The sequence below is a fragment of the Mus caroli genome, unplaced genomic scaffold (assembly GCF_978045245.1).
Source record: "Mus caroli unplaced genomic scaffold, Mus_caroli_1 scaffold_1, whole genome shotgun sequence".
NCBI classification, from domain to species: domain Eukaryota; kingdom Metazoa; phylum Chordata; class Mammalia; order Rodentia; family Muridae; genus Mus; species Mus caroli.
In genome coordinates this window covers 36,237,863-36,256,806 of record NW_028227256.1, presented here as the reverse complement: position 1 = coordinate 36,256,806, position 18,944 = coordinate 36,237,863, and the positions used below count along the sequence as shown (strand labels likewise).

General features: G+C 45.5%; 1 protein-coding gene across 1 annotated transcript in view; it reads right to left on the bottom strand.

Moving 5' to 3' along the window:
- Positions 1 to 18,944, bottom strand: part of Npas2 (neuronal PAS domain protein 2) — a 164,746-nt gene that overhangs the window by 32,847 nt on the left and 112,955 nt on the right. Inside the window, exons 6-11 of the mRNA XM_029482993.2 lie at positions 17,066 to 17,186; positions 15,955 to 16,068; positions 5,226 to 5,344; positions 4,403 to 4,485; positions 3,580 to 3,686; positions 1,330 to 1,477 (exon numbers count right to left, since the gene is read on the bottom strand). Coding sequence (XP_029338853.1) covers positions 1,330 to 1,477; positions 3,580 to 3,686; positions 4,403 to 4,485; positions 5,226 to 5,344; positions 15,955 to 16,068; positions 17,066 to 17,186 — 692 coding nt within the window. The remainder of the gene's footprint in view (positions 1 to 1,329; positions 1,478 to 3,579; positions 3,687 to 4,402; positions 4,486 to 5,225; positions 5,345 to 15,954; positions 16,069 to 17,065; positions 17,187 to 18,944) is intronic.

Sequence of the window (18,944 nt, the reverse complement as noted above, 5' to 3'; positions counted from 1 at the left end):
AATGCACATTTATATATGCAGAGACGTGTGCCAATCTTCACATGTGTTACACATATATGTATATGTAACATATACATACACACATACACACATATACATACATATATAAGCATACACACATATACACATATACATAATATACATATATACAATACACATATATAGACATACACACATGCACACATGCACACATACACATATACATACATATATGTGCATATATGCATATGCACATACATGCATACACGTACACATACAAATACATATTATCCCTCTATAGATGCTCAAGTCCCTAATATAAAATGGGGTAGCATTGCACATCACCCTCTTGCAGACTTTTAACACACAGTGCAATACAATGTAAATGCTTTGCACATAGCTGCTACACTATGCTCTTTACAAACAGTGAGCAGAAAAAAATGCTTGTATATCTTTAATATGAATATAATTTAAAATATTTTCCATCAGTGATTAGCCATATATGGATGTAAAATCTCCTTGATAGAAGGATGGGCTATTTATTATTTTATTATTTTGTTTTTCAGAGACATGGTCTCACCTTCAGCCCAGGCTGGCCTCAAACTTGAGATCCTCCTGACTCAGCTTCCCATGCTAGGATTATCGGAGCACGCCACTGTGCGGGGCACAAAGTCTTTCTTCTAAACCAGCCTCAGGCCAACTAGTTGTCTTGGTGGGTCTGTGCTGGGATGGAGGGGGGATGGCCACTTCCCTTTACCTCTGAGAGCTGGGGACCCACAGGGGATACATCTATGCTATTCCGATATATTGTTACCCTTTGACTCCCTGCTTATCCATAGTGAACTGAGGGCTCCCCAAAGTTGCTAGGGACCCCTAGGGCCAGTTTCCTACAGGCAACCCAGATGTTCTCTTAATACTACCTCAGTTGCCAGCAGGTTTTTTTTTTTTTTGCCTTAAAGGAAAACAACAACAAAAAATGTATGTGTTTGAGTTATTTGGTGGCAACATTTTAATTTTCCTCTCAAAAACAGCAACAAGGAAAAGCTGGGGGCTGGAGAGAGATGAGGGAAAATATGTAAGTAGGTCACCGAAGCAGGAACTCACTAAGTAATATCCTGGCAGCTTTCAAACGGGTTTGACTGAGAACTCACAGGAAGTTCCAGGCCTGGAGGAGAGGGGTGTCTACCTGGGCAGGGGCTGAGTTCTGACTGTCCAGCTTGCTGCAGATGCCAGCCGGAATTTCTCCTCTCATACAGGGTGTACTTAAGGTGGTCCCTGGTCCTTCCCTATCCCTGGGGGAACCTCACCCACCTTCCCAGACACCTCCCAGAGGCCCAGGCTCCGCAGTACCTGACCACCGAGTGTGTGCATACGATGAACTCAGGCTTGGAGTTCCATTGGTGGTAGGTGATGTAGTACTGGGTTTGCAGCCAAATCCACTGCTGCCCTTTGGTTAGAAACCGGTAACAACACGACTTCCCTTTGCCAAACTGCATCACTAGGAGGAGAAACAGCAGACTCTGTATGTAATATGCGCTAATGTAAAAGTGACCTTGCCCCCAAAACTTACAACTAAAATTCAAACACTGTAGGAGACAGCACCAAATATTGCTTATTTTCCTGGTAGCATCATACTTTAAGGGGCTATTACCATACTATCTAATACTCTTGGGGGGGGTGGTGGGGTCCTGGGGATTGAGTTTGGGGCCTCACGCTTACTAGGCACGTGCTTTGACTTAGTCAGATTCAGTCAAATGGAAGAATTCTTAATACAGCGATCTGTATGTTCCCAATTGCACAAAGGCTTACAGAGCTCTTCCTTACAAGATGGCACACAAGGATAGATTTTCCTGAGGCTTAAGTAAAAGGAGGCCCTGGCTTTCTTGGGACTCATCTTCCTGCTGGAGGTACAAAGCCTTTGGAACTTCAAGAGCCGGGCAGAGGAGAGAGCATCCAGACTCTGGGAGAAGTGGACCCAAAATAGACCTGACAACTAGCTACCGATGGACAGATTCTCCAGCTGTCATCCACAGTTGAGTCTCAAGTCTACACCATTTTAGAATAGAGTCTGTCATGGCCGCCTACAGTCCAGGTCTTCCCTGCAGCTGCATAACTGCCTGGAGTTTTGTCTGCAGATGGCTCCTGTGGGGAGGGGAGGATCCAGGACAGAAGGCACACCAGTGGTTTATTAGCTCATGTGAGGCAGACAAATAAATTATGGATCTGAGGAAGAAGACCAATTTGGATTTTATTGCCACAGGGCTTGCAATTTAGCATCTTGTAATGAAATCCATCTCGAGGAATCTTACTTAGGGAAGTGGGGCTAGCAAAGGGAACCATGGCCTCAAAACAATGTAGTTCTGAGCAGGGAGGGCCAACAAACGGAAGTGTGGGCTCTACAAAGCAAGCACATCTTGCTAGAGCCACTGGGCAAGTCTTACAGATGCCCAGTGTAATTCTTCAACCTGAAAGGCTTCTCTATGCTACAAGAGTCAGAGGCAGCCAGAAGTTTAAGGCAGACACGCTTCTCCTATCTGAATGTGCATCCCAACCCTGATCCCTGGAGGAGGGAGCCCGAGAGTCTATACTAAAGCTAATCTGGTGCTTATGTGGCTTGTCTAAGCTATATTTTGAGGAGCAAGGGGTGACGGTTAAGATGGACTTTATATCCCAACAGACCTTAGCTGCAATTTCAGCATGCTCCTCTGTCAACAAGCACCAACAGCACAGAAAGGAAGTCTGAACAGCTCCTATAGGTAAGGCATCTACTGAAGACCAATGCCCATGGACCATTTATCAGAAGCCATAGCTCAATGTTATGGAAACTGTTTTTACTCAAAGCTGAGCATTGGTGCCGAAAATGACTCGGAGTGGTTGTTTCTTCTTGTGAATGAGAACTGGAAAAGTTTGTGATTCTTGCTTTTTCAGGGCATGTGGCCTACCCTAAATGCTTGCTGGAGTGTTCCCCTCTTCTGCGGCACAGAGCCTTTTCTGACTTTTCCCTCAGTGTTGGAGGTGCCCTGCAATCCCCTCAAGATCCTGCTCATACCCCTTCCATACTGGCAGCACCTTGCAAAGTCATCTGCTTCTGGATTTCTCAGCAGACCCCACCCTGGAGGGCAGCCAGGAGATGCTGGTCACAGTTCCGAGCATCTTTTGGGTGAATGTCCAAAAGAATGTTTACTGGGAAAGTCAGGCTACAGAGCCACTCCCTTGAGAATGTTGTATTTAGGGAGGACAGGAGATCAACCTTAGCCTTGTGGTCTGCCACCAATGTCTGACTGCTCAAGATTGGTATTTTATCTTTCAAGTGCATTCCATAGCCTAAAAGAAAGTTTAGCCCTGCCTTAATTTTTTGATTAGGATTAATAAGCATGACTTTCTGGATGATAGCGGGATGTTGCTAGGGATCTGGGCAATATCAATTCCATGTTGGACCCATAGGGCTAAGTATAGGAACAAATTCCAGTAGTCCTCATGATTACTGCATGGGACACCATGCCTGGCCCACCCTAGCAAGCAGGGCTTCCAGGGACACAGAATCCTGCTGTTTGGACCCTGAAAAGCAAACTCCCGGTCAGGCAGGTGAGTGGTACTCACGATGCTGGTGGCACCTGGCCAGGAGCTCCAGGTCATCAATGTGGTAGTAGTCGTAGCCTGAGGTGCCGAGTACTTCAAAGGGCAGGTATCCTATGATTGGAGGGGCTCTGCAGGGAGACATGGAGAACTCTTCAAGCACAACTCATAAACTGGTTGTTAACAACTCAGTTTGCAAGCTTAGTTTCCATGGAGGCCTCATTTATCAAGAACCAGGGGGCAGGAAACCAGCAATGTAGCAATACAACAATGTAACAACGGTTAGGGCCAGAGAGCCTTTATTTGTAAAGAACCCATTTGTTTCAGCGTATAGGCACTCCAGTCCTTGGGATAACCTGGCCTGAATGATAATAAGAACTTATAGATATTGAAGAATTTAAACAGCTAGAGACTGATCCAGCCCAATGCCCCCGATTAAAGGTTGGGGAACAGTGGTTGCTCATTCATCAGCTGTGATGCTGTGACGGAAAGATGAAGAATTGGGCTGAAGGATCAAAGGGTGATGAAAGAAATCAGAGAATTTCTCTCCTCACATTTGTTTCTTGCCAATTGGAAACTAGAAATGGCCTGAGTTAGGACCACCCCAAAGACATCTTGGGGCTAAGGCATCACTCTGAACATAGGACCCAATCACAAGTGGGACAGGCACAAGGATGTCAGGGTACCGGCCTTCCCCTTAGCTGAGAACAACTGTTCCTACTGCCAAGGAGTCCTTCCCCTCTCACGGACCAGGCTGGACTTTATTCTCCCAAGTGGAGCCTGGCTCATGCAAACAACACTTGAAAAGGACCCAACTCAAATATGTTTTTTTTTTCTCCTCACAAACCTGTGATCCAGAAATAAAAATTTCCATTCCAAGCTATGCCTCGAAGTGAATTCCTCTAAAGGTTCGTCAGCTACACACATTTCCTGTGTTGGAAAAGGAAGAAGAAGAAGAAGAAGAAAAAAAAAGGCAGAACGTTGCTTGGGGTGCCAGATGCTTACCCTAGGTTAGTTCAAAAGGAATGAAGGATGGATAATACAAATTAAAACTGTTCTGAGATAATCTCCAAATAGTGCTGTACCGAAATTTGTCATCTGTAGCTAATTTCCGTATTAGCTGATCCTCAATTCATTTCACAAATTGGGAAAAGGACCTAGGAGCCACACAGTGCCTTGCCCCTCCCCCGCTTCCCATTATCTGGAATTGTGGCAAATGTGGAGATGGCTTTTCGTCGGAATCTGAATTACTAATTTAATTCCATCCACATTTGTACCAGAGATGTGAGTCGAGACCACGGAAGGGAAATACAATCAATGCTCGTTTTTTTTTTTTTTTTCCTTGACTTACAGTCTGAGCCACACCTACTTAGCACACAATGGTATTGCAACCATGCGAAGCCTGCAGTTAGCCACCATCTCTGTGGACCTATCAGTAGTAGGTGCTTCCTTCAAACCAAACAATCCACAGGAACCTGGGGCTTGGGATGGGCCACTGGGGGGGGGGCAGGTAGGGCAGGCACAGAAACTAGACATTTAGAGTTTCAAAAACTAATTTTTAAAATGAACTCTATTGCAATTTTATTCTCTTCCACAAGGATGATTAATGGCACGTAGCCACGGTGACATTGAAGAATGAGGTCCCCATGACATCACTGTCAGGGACTTGCCTTTAAGAACTGCGGGGTTGCCAGGCGCACGGTGGCGATGAAGCAGACATCCTTTCCCAGGGGCACACGGCAGGGTCTTGAAAGGGTGTTGTCAAAGCCATTACAGGAGGGGCTAGGCACTGAGATGGAGAAAGACACACAAGTTAGCCCTGCCTGGTGACACTAGCTAACCCCTACCCGACACTTCCTACTTTCAGGAGTTTTTGTATCCTAACTTGCTCTGTTTTTATGACAACCTGATGATCAGGGTACACTGGTTACTCCCATGGAACACGCATAAGGAAAGGGAAGCACTTGCTTTAGGTCATCTTCCTAGTGGCTGAACTGAGAATCCAGTCCATGCGAGTAGTCACCATACCCCACTGACCTTCACTTCCACAAGCTATTCAGAATTTCCTTTGTGTTGGAGAAACTGCTCTATAATGCAGGGCCTCCTTCTATGGGAGAGGTTCTCAACCTTCGGAGTGTCACCAACCCTTTAACATAGCTCCTCATGTTGTGGTGACTCCAATTATAAAAATTATCACGTTGTTACTTCGTAACTGTGATTTTGCTGCTGCTAAGAATCATAATGTAAATGTATGGTATGTGGGAGATCTTTAAAAGGGTTGTTTAACCCCCCAGAGGGGTCACAGCCCATAGGTTGAGAACTGCGGTCTACAGGAGCGGAGGGCTAGATGTTGACTTCTGCTGATGTTCTAAGGTAAATGTCATAGTCCAGCTTGTTCCCATTACAGATCGTCCCATGGAAAGAAGTGGTCTCTTCTCAGGCATGAAGGGTCTGTCATCTTAGGGAGTCTGGAATGACATAGGGCCTGGGTCCCTGAGAAGATGTCCTTGGGATGTAGCTTGGGACTTGGATATCCTACAAACACCTGTGTGGTAAAGGCTCAGTTTCCAGTTTGGTGCTGCCTGGAAGTGGTAGAACCTCTGAGAAGTGGTGCTTAGTGGGATGTCCTTGGCCCCTGGGGTTCTGCCTTTGGAGGAGATGGTTAGACTCTGATTTCATCCATACTGTCTCTCTCCCAGCCGCCTATAAAGCAGCTCCGCTCTGACGTGTGCCGTGTGCTCCCTGCGATGATGATCCTCCCCAGCACAGGCCACAGAGCAACAGGACAACCGAGCAATTCTGAAACTCTGAACCAGACGCACGGAAACTTGTTAAATGTTGGTACCAGCCGTGTATTAAGCAGCTCTGAGGAGACCGAGGCCTGGAAAAGTCGCTCAGAGAGAAGCTATTGGAGTGAGAGCCCCACTGGCCTTTGTCCGAACCCAGGTTCACAGGGAGTAAATGTTTAATTCATGGCCACCAATGTGTTTACACTGGGCTCCCAGTGCACCCCCTAAGATACCACTTGGCATCAGTGAAGTCCTTCCTGGAGGCCACCAGATCTTTCTTCAGGGTGACTGTGGAGAACTAATTGACATTCTGGGCCAGAAAAATTCTATTGTCTTGACTGACTTTGGTGAGGAAAGAACCCAGTAAAATATGAAAATAACCAATTTGGCACATCCACAGAATCCTCAAATTCCAATGTCTGGCTGGCTCCCCTAGAACCTCTGGTTTGGCCATTTGGGCTCTGTCCAGATCACATAATTTAGGCATGGGCACTTTCCAGAGCTCCACTGGCTAACCATACTCCAAGACCAAGGATTTCTAGAACAGAGGATCATGCAACCTTTTCTTTAAAAATTGTGACTGGTTACAGTTGGCTCTTTACGACTGTGACTTCTGAGTCTGCAAAACAGACCAACTATGGATCCCATATATCTAAAAAAAGCTACTATATATTTATTGAATGCACACACACACACACACACACACAAACACACACAAACACATCTTTTCAACATCATTGTTTCCTAAGGAATTGAGTAAAAGCATGTAGCATTTAATGGTGCTAGGCACTGAGAGTCAGCTAGAGATGATTTAAAATATATGGGGTGTTGGGTGCTATGAAAATATCACACTGTTTTATACAAGGGGCCCAACCAGCCATGGGTTTTGGTGTCTAATGTGTCTGGGGACAACCCCCCCAGTGGACAGTGACAAGTGACTATTTAACCTGTGCTTTCTACACTCACAGATTTCAGTATCATTATGCCTTCCAATTTAACCAAAAGCATATGGAACGTCGGGAAACCAAATGCGTTTAAAATGAAATCCTCAGGATTATAGTTTAGCTTTCCAATCACTTTTTTTTTTGTTTTCTATATTTATAGGTTTGCAAATGATCCTATAATGTGGTCTGCTCTCCACTGACATGAATAAATTCACTTTACCAAACTCATTCTCTGAATCCACTTGCATAAATACTAATAAATGTTTCCAAACACAAACACGAAGTGCGTAAAATGGCAAGTAGTGATCTCGAGAGAGTTCACATCTGGCGGGAGCTGGCTTAAGACGGTTGTAGGCTCGTTGTGTGGGGTGAGCCAAGAGATTTATCAAGGGGAAGGAAGACAATCCCACACAGGGAAGGTCTGCAGACGTGAACATCTGTGTAATAAAAAAAAGACATTAAAAATTTCCCAGATGTGAAATCCTCTCTGCTCAAATTGAAGAGACATTACCCTGCCAGATAATTACCTCATAAAATTCTCTTGACTCTTTTTGGGATACCGAGACCTTGGAAGCAAATTTCTGAGGACCCGCTAGGGACTTAAGGCGGCATCCTTCTTCTGTCTCTACTGATGTACCTGATTTGAGCTACCTCTTGGCTACAGAACCCACAAGCTTCCAGCAAGGACCTTCTCCCTGATTTCCTGTGGAAAGGGGCAGAAGATGGGGAAGTGGGAAATCCCCACCTAATATGTGTTGTTCCTTCCTCAAGAGCAGCGGAGACTGGCGTGGTGGTCATTCAGTGGGATTTTGCACTTTTCACTTGGCCTGGCTGCCTTCCAATAGTTTTTTTTTTTTTTTAAGATTTATTTATTTTATGTATATGAGTACATGGTAGCAGGACAGATGGTTGTGAGCCATCTTGTGGTTGCTGGGAATTGAACTCAGGACGTCTGCTTGCTCCAGTCCCGCTCATTCTGGCCCAAAGATTTATTTATCGTTGTATGTAAGTACACCGTAGCTGTCTTCAGACACACCAGAAGAGGGCGTCAGATCTCATTACGGGTGGTTGTGAGCCACCATGTGATTTCTGGGATTTGAACTCAGGACCTTCGGAAGAGCAGTCAGTGCTCTTAACCTGCTGAGCCATCTTGCCATCCCCCAGGGTGAATATTTTAATAGAGGTGGAGAGGGGGTAGAGGCCGAGGAGAGGAAGCTCCCTTCCACACTGCTGGTTAACTGTGAAATGACGTTTTACTTGAAGCATAAGGCTCTCATGTATTCCAGAGGAGCACACGCATGCATGCTGTACAGTCACACTTAGCACTTAGAATAACTCTCTGGCACTTCAGATCCCAAGGTAGTTTAAAGCCCCTTAATTAAGGATTCAATTACCTATTTAGGTTTAAATAATAGAAAAAAAATACATCTAATTACAACTGGCTTCCTTACATCTCAAAAGGATTTGCCACTGACTGTCGGCACAGCCCTGCTTTCTCCGGTTGGCCAGAGACCTTGGAGGCACACATGGTATAGAGGAGTGTTTATCTCTCTCTCCATTTTGCTTACTCAAAACTGATGCTCTCCTTGCCAAAGGCTGGGGAAGCTGGCCTTTTTCACACGAAGCCGGGTCTTGCTTCCCATCTCCAGTGCTGCACAGGGGTCCTACTACACCCAGCGGGTTCTCGGTTTTCTGGATGACTCCCTCAGGGAGAAAGTCTGTTCCACACTCAAACTGAGCTTAGGGCTCAGTTCAGGAAGGAACATTCTGGTCTTCACTAGTAACTGGCACACAGACTTGAGGACCCTAGGGTCCATTGTCCTTTACAGTTCCTCCACTCTGCCACTGTTGGAGGGTTCTGGAAGTCGTTGGCATTCAGGCTAGCTCACTACCCTACCTACTGAAGGATGAACACTGCTCCAAAGGAGGCCCTGGCAGGATGGTGGCTGGGAATTCCATGCTCTATCACCATCAAGGGTTGACAAACAGTGGAAGTGTCTAACAGGGGACGCTACCTGGAGAGTTGAAGGGTGACACAGCTTTGGGTCTTCAGACTTAAATGTTTGGTCCAAAGGTTCCCAAGCTCTGAGCTTTTCTAAGATAGTATCTATCAGTCATGATAAGGACACAAGATGAGCTGCAAATAATGGACGAATGGCCTGGGGATCTTAGGTGGAAGGGAACTTATCTCATAGGGTTTAGGAAAGGATGGGGGTGAGATCAGAGCTAGCAGTGAATGTTAGCAGTAAAGAAGGAGAAAGATGTCCTGACCATGTCCCACTCGGACAGCAGCTCCGTCATCTCAGCTAAACACTCTCCTTGGATGAGCTGCGATATGCTCTTTGCAAAGTCTGTAAGAAAGCATATGACTAGTCCACACGGAATGTAAGAGCTGACTTTCTAGGCATCTCTTGAAACAAATGAGAGACGATGCTGATGGATATCTAGAAAGACGTGGCTTAGCAGTCAGAGGTGAGATTGGCTCAGCAGAAGGAGGTTCCTAACGCCCTAAGTTTGACAGATGTTAACTATGTGCTTAGTTATGGTGTGGAGCCATTGAGAGGTAAATACTTTCCAGTCCATTCCTGAGGCATCGTCTCCCACTAATGAAGTGCTAAGTGATTTCAGACTCCATGTCTTCTTCTTTGCAGCTTGCTCTAGTCGGTCTGTTTTGAACAGCAAGATGTCAGGGTTTGCAGCATGCTCTGCTGGGTGTGTTCTGAACAGCCAGATAGCAACGTTCTTGGGAGACAGTCGCGTGCTTACTCTGCCACATCCTAGCCCGAGTACCGCCTACGTGGCTCGCATCATGCTTGGCTTCTTTTTATTCCTGCCAGGTCTGCTTAGCAGAAAGGCAAGCAAGATAAGAGCCTCCATGAGATGGCTAGGTCGGCAGTTGGCTGAACTAAAGGGAAACTGTATGTCTTACTTAAATCTTTTCTACTTCCTGGCATTCACTGAGAATTTTAAAGGGCCAGAGGACTTTGGTAACGGAGTTAAGACTTTCCCCCTGAGGGTTAGTGTGAATAGGGGTAAATTCTTCATATGTTGAGGAAAGTGAACTTCCTCTTGCGGCCCTCATCCTGTCTGGATATTTTTGACATGCTTTCAGTTAAAATTATAGACCATCTTGCGCATTGCGCATGAAGTTTCTCAAATCCCAGATGAGATGGAACAGAAAGATGTAGTTGATAAATGTGTGCCTATAAATTCTACATAGCTCCATTGTAATATGGATCTGAGATGATGGTGTGAGACCACAGCCTTGGGAAATAGCTTCTTATTTGCCACGATCTGAACCCTGTTGCTGTCTAATCTGATCGCTGATCACCACTGAGGGAGGAGTCCATGCTGCCTGGCTGAGAAGAGGACAAACTTTGCTGCCAGCTCTTAGAGGCCAGGGATGCTTACACCAGACACTCCATATAAGATGTTTCCAACCCCTTGCCTCTGTATTCAGAGAGCTCTGCTGTAACTGGGTCTTGATCTCTTATACCAAGACACCTTAGCTAATTAGCACCAGGGAGAAACAGATACAAAAGCAACAACCTCAAAGGCAGGCAACCTACAGAGATCCCTGGGAACACATGGATCCAAGAGTTAGAAGCTGAAAGGCCCTGGCTTCTGCCAACGCTTCAATCTGGTGCTGTGGTTAGAAGCAACTAGGTAAAATGAGGGCAAGGAAACTTTTATACTCTGGTGTGTGGTTTCTGGAAAGCCCAGGGTGGAATGTTTGCTGAGGGTGACCTATTTGGAACCATACCAGTGACTTTTGAAATGCTGTGTTCTGGATTTCAGCCAGATGCACATTTAAGTCCAAGGCTGTGGGAGGACCCAATCAAGGACAGCTTTCTTCTTCCATGGAAAGACCTGTTAGGAGTAGAACCTGCTTCTTACGGCCCCTTAAAGCAAAGCTGTTCATTGTGTTCTAGAGATTCCTCTAGCTGTTGTCTTTCTGCTCATGTAGCAGTAGGGAAGTGGATGTGCCATTGGGTACCTGGAGCCCAAGAAGATCTTCCTGATTGCATATTTAATTAGAAAAGTGAAAATACAGGGCCACGTGTGTTTGCCCAAAAGAAGAATCTCCCCGCGCCTCTCCTTGTAGAAAACATCTGTTATCTGACAGACAAAGTTCAAAGAGAGTCTTTTTATTTTAGCCATGTTCTGGAAATGATCAACACATAGATCAGAGGAAGACAGGGCTGCTGTGAACAGTGACCACCTCACTGCTATCGGCTAGCCAGGGTCCTTGGTGGGGACATGCTCACTTAGCCCAGTCTGGATCCTTCAGGAGCCCTTGCCAGACAGGCCAAGAACTCTTCTAAAATGACCAATTTCTTCTCTCATTTCCCAACACGTTAAACACACATAGGATTAAGAAGTGTTTTATATCTTTTTCCTAGAACACGGGGACCAATGGTCATCTCCCCTATGGAATGACCACCATGTGCAAACATTAAGGAGAGGGAAATTTCCATTTTGCTCAAGTCTTTGTTCAACTGTTGGTGTTTATACTGCCCAGTAAACTGGGATGGTAGACAGTGGTGAACGGGTGAGTTCCAGAACTCCCATGAGAAAGCAAAGGTTAAGAGGCTGGGGGAGTCTCAAAGTGTTATCCAGAGTCAACAAGAAAGCAGACTTGATCCTCATGTACAAACTGGGAGGGTCTCCAAAAGCTCTCGCTGATTCAGCGCTAGCCGCTCTCCTCACTGCGCATGCTCAGAAGGAATCCCAGGGCACAATGTATGTTGCTGGAGAGCGTCATTACGGACTTATACCCTAGCCCTTATTTCTTAGGTTGACTCCTAACAAATATACACAGTAAGAAGAAGCCAGGTGATGTTTCAGGTATGTTGTACAATGTTCAAACCAGGGCAAGCGTTGGTACCTCCTCAAATGTTGATCATTTCTTTGTGGTTAGAGAACACTTAAGGTCCTCTCTTCCAGAGCTTTAAATGAGCAGTACATTAGGGCTATCTCCAGTCACACTGTTGTGGTGGAACACACATTAGATTTATGTCTCTCGGCTAACTGTAGTCACCTCTTCATTTCACTTCTGGTCTTTTGCGTTCAGGCCAAGTCATTATGTACACTTGCGGACTCTTGTCCACATCTAGCCTTTATAACTTCAGCTCATGTAAGATGCTCTAGAGGGACACTATGCTCTTGCTTTTAACATTCTTGCTTTGGATGATGCTTCGTGTTTATAGCAGCAACAGTTAAAAAAAAAAAGCAGTGTTAAAAAGTCACACATAATTTCGACACATTCTTTCAAGCAAGCCAATGCGGTCTCAGCTTGAAGTGAAAATAAAGCCTTGCTACAAAACAAACAAACAAACCAACCAACCAACCAACCAACCAAAAAACCAACCAACCAAAGGAACAAAACAAAACAAAAAAACTAAAAACACAGCTCAGGTAAGAATGAAGCCCGCCTACGTCCTTGAAACCTCCTGTGATATGCTATACAATGGGATGATTTAAAGGACTGTATGGAAGCTATTGAGTAAGGGAAATACAAGTTCACAGGGGTGGTCTTTGAACTGAGCATGCGCACTGCTGACGCAAGGCCATGTGGGAGCAGCAGCCCATAGTTCTCAGTCTGAGAGCCAGGGCGACTTTCCCTCTGTGCCTTTGGCCGCTTAGGATATTCTGCGCCTGTAGCAGCTACCATTAAGGCCAACAGTCCCACATGTTATAGATATTATGATAAAGCACTGTTTAGTATAAAGTTTACCACCTAACCTTTTTTCTTTTTGGTGTTGGGGACTGAACATGTTGTTGAGCAACATCCGGGTTTCCCATACTGCATTTAAATATACTCGGAAGTAATGTCAAGCACATCTGTATACTGACAGCACCGTCCATCGCTAGAACTCGGTCTTACCAAATGGAAACTGATACCCACTCGGCAACTCCTCACTGGCCCCTCCCCCAGCCCGTGACAGGCGCCCTTCACTTTATCCTTAGGAAATGAATTACCATAGGTGCCTCATCTGAGTGGAATCACACGATGCTTGCCCTTTGATGGCAGGTTTACTGTACTTAGCACAATGCTTCTCAAAGCTCCTCTATGTTGAGCATATGCCAGAATTCCCCTCTTTTTACAGGCTGTGACAATTCACTGTAAGGATACTGCACACTTTTAATCCTTCACCCACTGAAGAACAATGGGACTGCTTCTAACTTTTGGCCATTGCGACGCTTTATGAATGTGTTCAAATGCCTCTTCAATCCCTGCATTCGTTCCTTTGGGTGTGTCCTAAGATGTGGGGTGACTGGATCCTATGGTAGTTGGGTTTTTTTTTTTTAACTTTATCTGCATTTATTTTATGCTGAATTTATTTCTGGGCCATGAGTTTTTGTTTCTTCAGTTTCTTCTGGGATATCTTTTTCTTCTGTGCAGCCTCCTCTTCTGGCTTTGGAACGATCTGTTCCTTCTCAGTGAGGATCATCTCAATGTGGCAGAGGGAGTTCATGTAAGGGTTAATCCAGCCATGAGCTCTGTGGGTTCGTCAGCACATCTTAGGTGCTTTGTTCATCTGGATATGTTCAATGTCTAGAAAGTCTACATCTAAACCCTTAAGTTCAGCATTACTCTCTGCATTTTTAAGCAGGTGCAGCAAAAACTCAGCACTCTTTTTTGGCCACTGACCCTGTGTCCAGCCCCACTGTTTGGCCTGGGCGCACCTACTGACTCCTCCATTATACCACCGGAATGGCACACATTGCTTCTTTAAAGTGACATCCTTCAGATACTTGGTGGCTTTGCCGATCGATATGCATACCCTTGATGGCCTGGGCAGTTTCCTGAGTGTTCTTAAAGTGAACACGAAGGTTTGAACCTCTTGATTTGCATGATTTTGTGGGGTTTTCTGGGTCAAGAGAGTAGCGAACCATCTTGGCAGGTGACCTCTGGCCGCTTACAGGGAGAGTGGGTTTAGTTCTTAACAAGTCAGCACATTTCATGCCTTCGTTGAATAGCCCCTTCCTTATAGTCAACAATAGAGCTGATTGGAAGGAGCACTATTGATCTCTAGGGAATGATACAATAATAAATTCTCAATGTTTAAGACTCCTATAGTCACTCCTCATGGTCCTGGGCCTTGGGCTCCTTGAACTTGCATCTTTGAACAAAGCCTAAGAATTTGCATTTTAACAAGCTGCAGCATCTAGCTGTTCTGGGGTTGGCATGGTGTTGGCTTTCCTATCAGATGCCAACTTCTTCAGTTGGGCGGGCAGCCTGCCGTCTACCACTTATTGCTGTGTAACGGCTTCCTTAACTTTGTCTCATGAAGTTTGACCAAGCTTTTCAGATTAGCCAGATCAGACATGGGCAGGCCTTGGCTTCATTTAGACTTAGGGGCCCACATAGAAGAATGAATTGCCTCCCCTCCCCTTTACAGTTAAAGCCACATGCACTCCTCGATAAACTGGTCCCCTGAAGAGCCAAGCCAGCCATAGAGGATACTCTCCAGGCAAAATCCCTGGACAAGGATCTGAAAATCACACTGGCAGGTTTACTCTACTTAGCATCTCCTTGAAGCCTTTTAAATGAAGCATGTGTGTTTATTCAAATACCATGCAGCCAAGGATCATTTAGGGTGGAAAAAAAAATCCAGTTAGCCTCAGCACTGGGATGCGGTGCTGTAATGTTGGCTTGCTCCATTGGAACCTGGGCTAATCTGGCTGGAGTGAACAGCCCCAGGTGGGTCCTGAGTCAAACAGCAGTAACTAAGGCAGCAGAAGTTGGAGCTGTTCTGTGTTCCCTGTGCCTCCCACAGGCCCTCCTCCTCTCTGCAGCTCAGCACCCACTCTACTTTCTTCTGATATCATTCCCTCCTTTTTGCCTCCTCCCCCAGTTCCCATCAACACTTTCTGATTTTTTTTTCTTTGCTGTTTTAGGAAATATTAGCTTTTCTGCTTTGTGTGGCGTTTGAGGGTCATGGCAAACAAGGAAGCGGGCCTTTCAGTGCTTCACCCAGAAAGGAACCTGGTTTTGAAACGTCTGGCATTAGAGCTGCATTCCCATTTAGCATGGGTCACAAGTAAGAAGGAGTGTCTAAGTATAGGTTAGAGCTCATGTCTCTGCAGTTAGAGGTTAGGCAACTAGTCGTCTTGGCAGTTTCTGAAAATCAAACTGACTTCTGTGTGATGATTTCTCCAATGCAGAATTCCTGGCTCGTGGTAAAGCAGCCTCCTTACTAAGTGTGTACAGGGATGGTAGTGAGTGAAGACCTGTGAGCCAGGCCTAGTACATCAGACTTGCAGCAGACTGTACAGGGGAGACAAACATGCCGGGAGCAAAGGGGACATAGCTGGGTGTCACAGCACAGGCCTGTTTGGCAGAGTCTGCAGGCTGAGCCTGTTCGTTGTTAACTGTAAACTATTCCTCAGTGCATAAGATTATCTCATCAGCTTGAAAACAAATGAATGGATCTCATACAATTCAGGGTGAGTGTGCACACAGGCACAAGACGCACTCTTGAATGTGAGAGGGCACTGGTGAACATAGACACAGACACACAGACACACACACACACACACACTGTTGGTCTCAGAAACAGGAAAAATCCAAACGTAGGCATGAAATAATTCTTGGGACCTCAGGTACACGATTGCATGATAAAAGACACCATTGATAGAAAAGGGCAATTAAAGCTTACCATTGTTGTAAGAGCGAAAATTTCCTACAAATTTTATATATTCGTAAGTTGGAAATTCCTTTGGGTTCAAGCTGCCTCTGAGAAGATGGCAATAAAACTCTAAATCGTTGTCAGCTGGGTCGTTAGAGGGAGAAAAGAGAAAGGGAGAGGAGGGTTACACAGACTCCAGACTAAACAAGTCGCGCCTGTAGGATTTGCTCCGCGCGCGCGTGGCCTGCATGGTTTTCTCCGTATGATGGACCGTTAGACCTGGCTTCTAACCCTTGCAGCTCCAGGCCGTTCTCCCTGTAGCTCATCCATACTCCGTATTCTATACTTGGACCCAATTAGTCAATCTGCTCACAGATGTCTGTGGTTGGTTATGTCGGCATCGATTAGTTCTGGTTGTTTTCACATGGCGTACTAAAATAAAGCTGCTCGCATAGAGCCGCTCTCTTTAATTTAATCTCTTTTTTGCTTTGCTTTGAAGGGAAATCAGATGTACGACGGGACCAATTATGCATGGAAATGGACTGAGGCTTGAGCAAATGCAAGCGTCTTTGCTACTGCCTGCCATTGCGTATGCTTCGTTAGGCGGCGCGTGGTGAGCACACACCGAGGCCTGCCTTCTATCTAGGTTGCCAAATATTTTGATATAAATCTCAAACTTCCATAAAATTGCACATGCACGTAAATAACCGGAAGACAGCCGCAGGAGGACAGAATATGGATTTCCAGCCTAATTATTCAATTAGCAGTTGATTATCTGCTGCCACAGAAACTTTACATTGTAGTGTTCCCTAAGATCAGCAGCCTGCTCCCTGAATTTTGCCCTATTTATTACTTTCATGTAAAAAGGCATCTCTTGCCATACACATGAAACATGTTATTATTCTGAAACTATACTTTCAACGTTTCCACATAAAAGCTAAAATGTCGTACGTGCTCCAAGTTCCAGTTTTAGCTTCAACTTAAAATATACCTCAAAAGGATCTTGGAAATGTTCTGAGTCACGAGGAAAATTATCCTTAAAATTAGTCCTCCCTTCTTAATTCATTCTGACCTCCTTTCCCTAGCTAGAGCGAAATTCTTGTCTTCAGATCCAATAACAACACCAGGAGGGCGGACTTACATTTTAGGAATTCTGGGGAGGGGGAATCCGTCACAAGCATATGGGAGGAAAGGATTTTATAAACTTCGGAATGTTCTTGTTCTGGAAGGAAATTTAACAAGTTCTGATCCATGACATCCGCCTGCAAGAGAAAATAAAGAGAAAAAGGCGTGCGCTCGACCGAGTGAACTTCAGAGCAAAGGCAGAGCCTCAGAGTTCTTGGCAGCTCAGGACTGCTTCAGAGAGGAAAGCTGAGGGCCACGCGGTCTGAGAAGACCCTTCATGGACTCGTCCTCTGCACCTTAGAATCACGATGTAAAAGGGTTTACAGGGGTTGGGGCTGTGGCTCAGTGAGAGAGCGCTTGCTTAGAACGCCCAAGGCCTTGGGCTTAATCAGCTGAAAATAAATTGATTAACAAGTAAAAGTCCCAGGGATGCCTATACTTGACCCTCTCAGTGGTCTACGGGGCCAGGAGATGGAAGGGGCAAAGTGGTCAAAGGCTTGGGAGGCTGTCTCCTGGACGTGGCACGGCTGTGGTACTCACAAGCTCACAACAGCCTTGGTTATCTCCCCAAGACCTGTTTGCATCCACATTCCATCCAAGAGCCTTGGGAGGCTCCACTCTTCCCTGATTGCAGATGAATGGTTGCTGGGGAGGGGGAAGTCATTTGTGAAGCCACTGGTAAGTTGTCCATGATCCTTTAAACCTATGCTTATATAGTTAACCTTGATAAAACTCACTGGATCATACCAAACAAAACAAGACAGAAAAGTCATGAAAGTAGAAGGGGAGGCAGATTGGTTAGAAGAAAAGGCTCCAGGCGAGTGGGAGGGAGGTGAGATGAGAGGGGTAATGGGAGGTGAAAATGACCAGAGTACACTGTATACCAAACTGTTGAAGAATAAAACCATTAAAGGGGTTTCAGGTGCTCTTCAATATGTCCGGGAGATTGTTTAAGGTTCTCCTGTGGGTAACGTGGTACAGTATTTTCATAGGATCTAGACTCAGATCATCTCTAACAGCCTCACAATGCCTGAGCAATATGTATGTATGTATGCATGTATGTATGTATGTATGTGCATACACATATGCATATACATATATACAGAGCTGTATCATTTGGAGACTAATGATGTAGAAAAGGCGTATGCACATGACCAGGATGGGCAATGCTTTATTTCAAATATTTCCAACTTGCAGCTGGTTGGGTCTGTAGGCCAGAGGGCTCTGCACTTGCTCACATGCATGTGTGCTTCTGTCTGTGGGCTTAGGAAAAAACTCAAGTAGTAAGCCTGATGTGTGTACAAAGAACCAACTTCTCTCCTGTCTCCGTGAGCCCTGTTTGCCAATACTCCTGTCTTCTGGGTAGAGACAGCAAGGGTAACATGGAGCCCTGGGGAGGGGCCAATCCCTTATTTAAGTGGCCATGAAGAGAACATGGAGTTCTCTGGACCTTTAGGCCGGCAAAATGCTGCTCTTTATTTCTCCTAGGTCTCTCACTGACAAGTTGCATCCCCTCTCAACCCCCCAGTGCTCAATGGTGGGAATACAAAACGAATACTGCAAACAGTCTAGGTACAACTGAGTCCCATGGAACTTCCGGTGACATAACCGGAAGCAAGGATAGTCTAGATCCGTGACAGAAGGCATCAGCCAATATGGAATGCTGAACTCTTAGGAGGTGGTCGCTGTGTCTGAGGCACAGCAGTTTGATCAGATGGGTGTTTCATCACAGCAATACAAACTCTAAGATAGGAGCTCCCGGTGAAGACAGGAAACCTGCACTCCCGGTTGCCCTCCTCCTCATTTCCCCTTAGTAAACACATCCAGTCCTGTGTCTTTTTGTGTGTGTGTGTGTTTGTTAATGCATAGCTTTTTTTTTTTTTAATTTTTTTTAT